This window comes from Myodes glareolus, chromosome 12 (genome assembly GCF_982192425.1).
Source record: "Myodes glareolus chromosome 12, mMyoGla1.1, whole genome shotgun sequence".
Classification (NCBI taxonomy): Eukaryota; Metazoa; Chordata; class Mammalia; order Rodentia; family Cricetidae; genus Myodes; species Myodes glareolus.
Window position 1 is genome coordinate 3,558,239 of NC_142037.1, and position 1,795 is coordinate 3,560,033.

Here is a 1,795-nt window from a genome sequence, read left to right on the forward strand (position 1 = left end):
CACTTACAGTTTTGAAGTGTCTCTCTTTGAAAAGTTCACATCTGCCTGCAACTTTCTCAGCTCATTACTGACCTGTGGCTTCAAGACTCTGACATTGCCACATAGGGTTGTGCTGTACAAATATGTTGTTTGTTGCTGTTCTGTGATTCATGAAACCTGTGGCAACTGTTGAATATGTCTGGGGCTCTGAACTCATTCAAAATAATCCAGTAATATGAAAGACCTCCTAGGAACCACCTATAATGTTTTTCAAGGCATCTTTCATTTCCTTATTTCGGAGGCTGTAGATCATGGGGTTGAAGAAAGGAGTCAAAACCGAGTAGAACAGAGTTGTAAACTTTTGCATGCCCTTTGCTTGACCTGAACCTGGACTTACATATGTTATCATGACTGAGCCATAAAATAGAGTTACCACAGCCAGGTGTGATGAACAGGTGGAGAAAGCCTTCTTTGAGCCAGCAGCAGAGGGCATCCGTATCACAGCCCTCAGCACTAACGTATATGAACCAATAATGTAAAAAAATGTGGCAAAGATGAGGAGGGAGCTCATAGTGCCACAGATGAGAACAGTGCCTGGGACTGGGGCACAGACTGCAGCTAGGTCCAACAAGGGACCGAGGTCACAAAGAAAGTCATCAATCACATTTGGGCCACAAAATGGCAGCTGAGTGATGAGTATCACTGGGATAAGAAACCAAAGGAACCCGTAGACCCAACAAAATATGACCAGGCTACCACAGAACCTAATGGTCATGACAATGGGGTAGTGCAGTGGATGGCAGATTGCCAGGAACCTGTCATAGGCCATGATAGAGAGAAATAAGCATTCGGTGGTGCCCAAGGAGAAGAAGAAGTACAACTGGAGTAAGCATCGAGTGAAGGAGATAGTTTTGGTTTTGGAGAGGAGGTTGACAAGCATGTTGGGCACATCAGAGTTGACATAGCATATCTCCAGGAAAGAGAAGTTGGCCAGCAGGATGTACATGGGGGTGTGGAGCCGGTGGTTCCAGTGCACTGCAGATACAATTGCCATATTTCCAAGCAAAGTCAAAATGTAAATCATAAAGAATATGGAGAAAAGGAAGATTTGTATTTCTCTGCGGGAAGAGAAGCCTAAGAGGATGAAGTAACTCACAGTGTGGGAGGTGTTTCTGGCTGAGGTCATTGTCTTCTATTCTGTGAAGATAATTACAGATTAAGAAATTATGTTTCCTGACTCCTGTTCAAGAAAGAGCATACACATTCTGGCCATAGGGCAGAACATCCAAAGTGGTGTTTTCTATTTGTTGTTTGATTGGACACTCCAATAGTATCGCTGTTGAGATAACTTATATATTTATATTCACAATAATGAACCATTGATCAGCCAAAATAGTAGATATCAATAGTCTTATGAAACCTTTTTGAAAAAATTTCATGGAATTAAAATAAATGTGAAAGCAAACATATTTCTTCTCTCATTTTTTAGTGTATAGTTAGTCTTGGAAAACCCTGGTCTTGACAGCTCAGAAGATTGTTTGGAATAAGTTAAACTGATATCTCAGCTTCTCACTTAATACACTTATAAAGATGAGAATAATTTTGGTTTTCTGAGATAGGGTCTTACTATGTAGCCCTGGCTGTCCTGTATTTCACTATGTAGAGCAGATTGACCTTGAACTCATAGAGATCTACCTGACTCTTCCTCCTAAGTACTGGATGGCTTGTGCCACCACTGTGAAGCTAATATAATTTAAACAACATAGAGGAGAGAAAATAAGGTTTAAGATTCCAATATGCCACCTCTTCACCTAGA

General features: G+C 41.1%; 1 protein-coding gene across 1 annotated transcript; it reads right to left on the minus strand.

Annotated features, from left to right (window-relative positions):
* Positions 1 to 226: 226 nt before the first annotated feature.
* On the minus strand, positions 227 to 1,165 carry LOC125401318 (olfactory receptor 11H4-like). Its single transcript, XM_048435555.3, has one exon. It carries the CDS (start codon positions 1,163 to 1,165, stop codon positions 227 to 229), a length of 939 nt encoding a protein of 312 aa, XP_048291512.1.
* Between the last annotated feature and the right edge of the window lie 630 nt (positions 1,166 to 1,795).

Coding starts and splice junctions, on each gene's coding strand:
- LOC125401318 (XM_048435555.3), bottom strand. CDS start 1,165: ATGACCTCAGCCAGAAACACCTCCCACACTGTGAGTTACTTCATCCTC.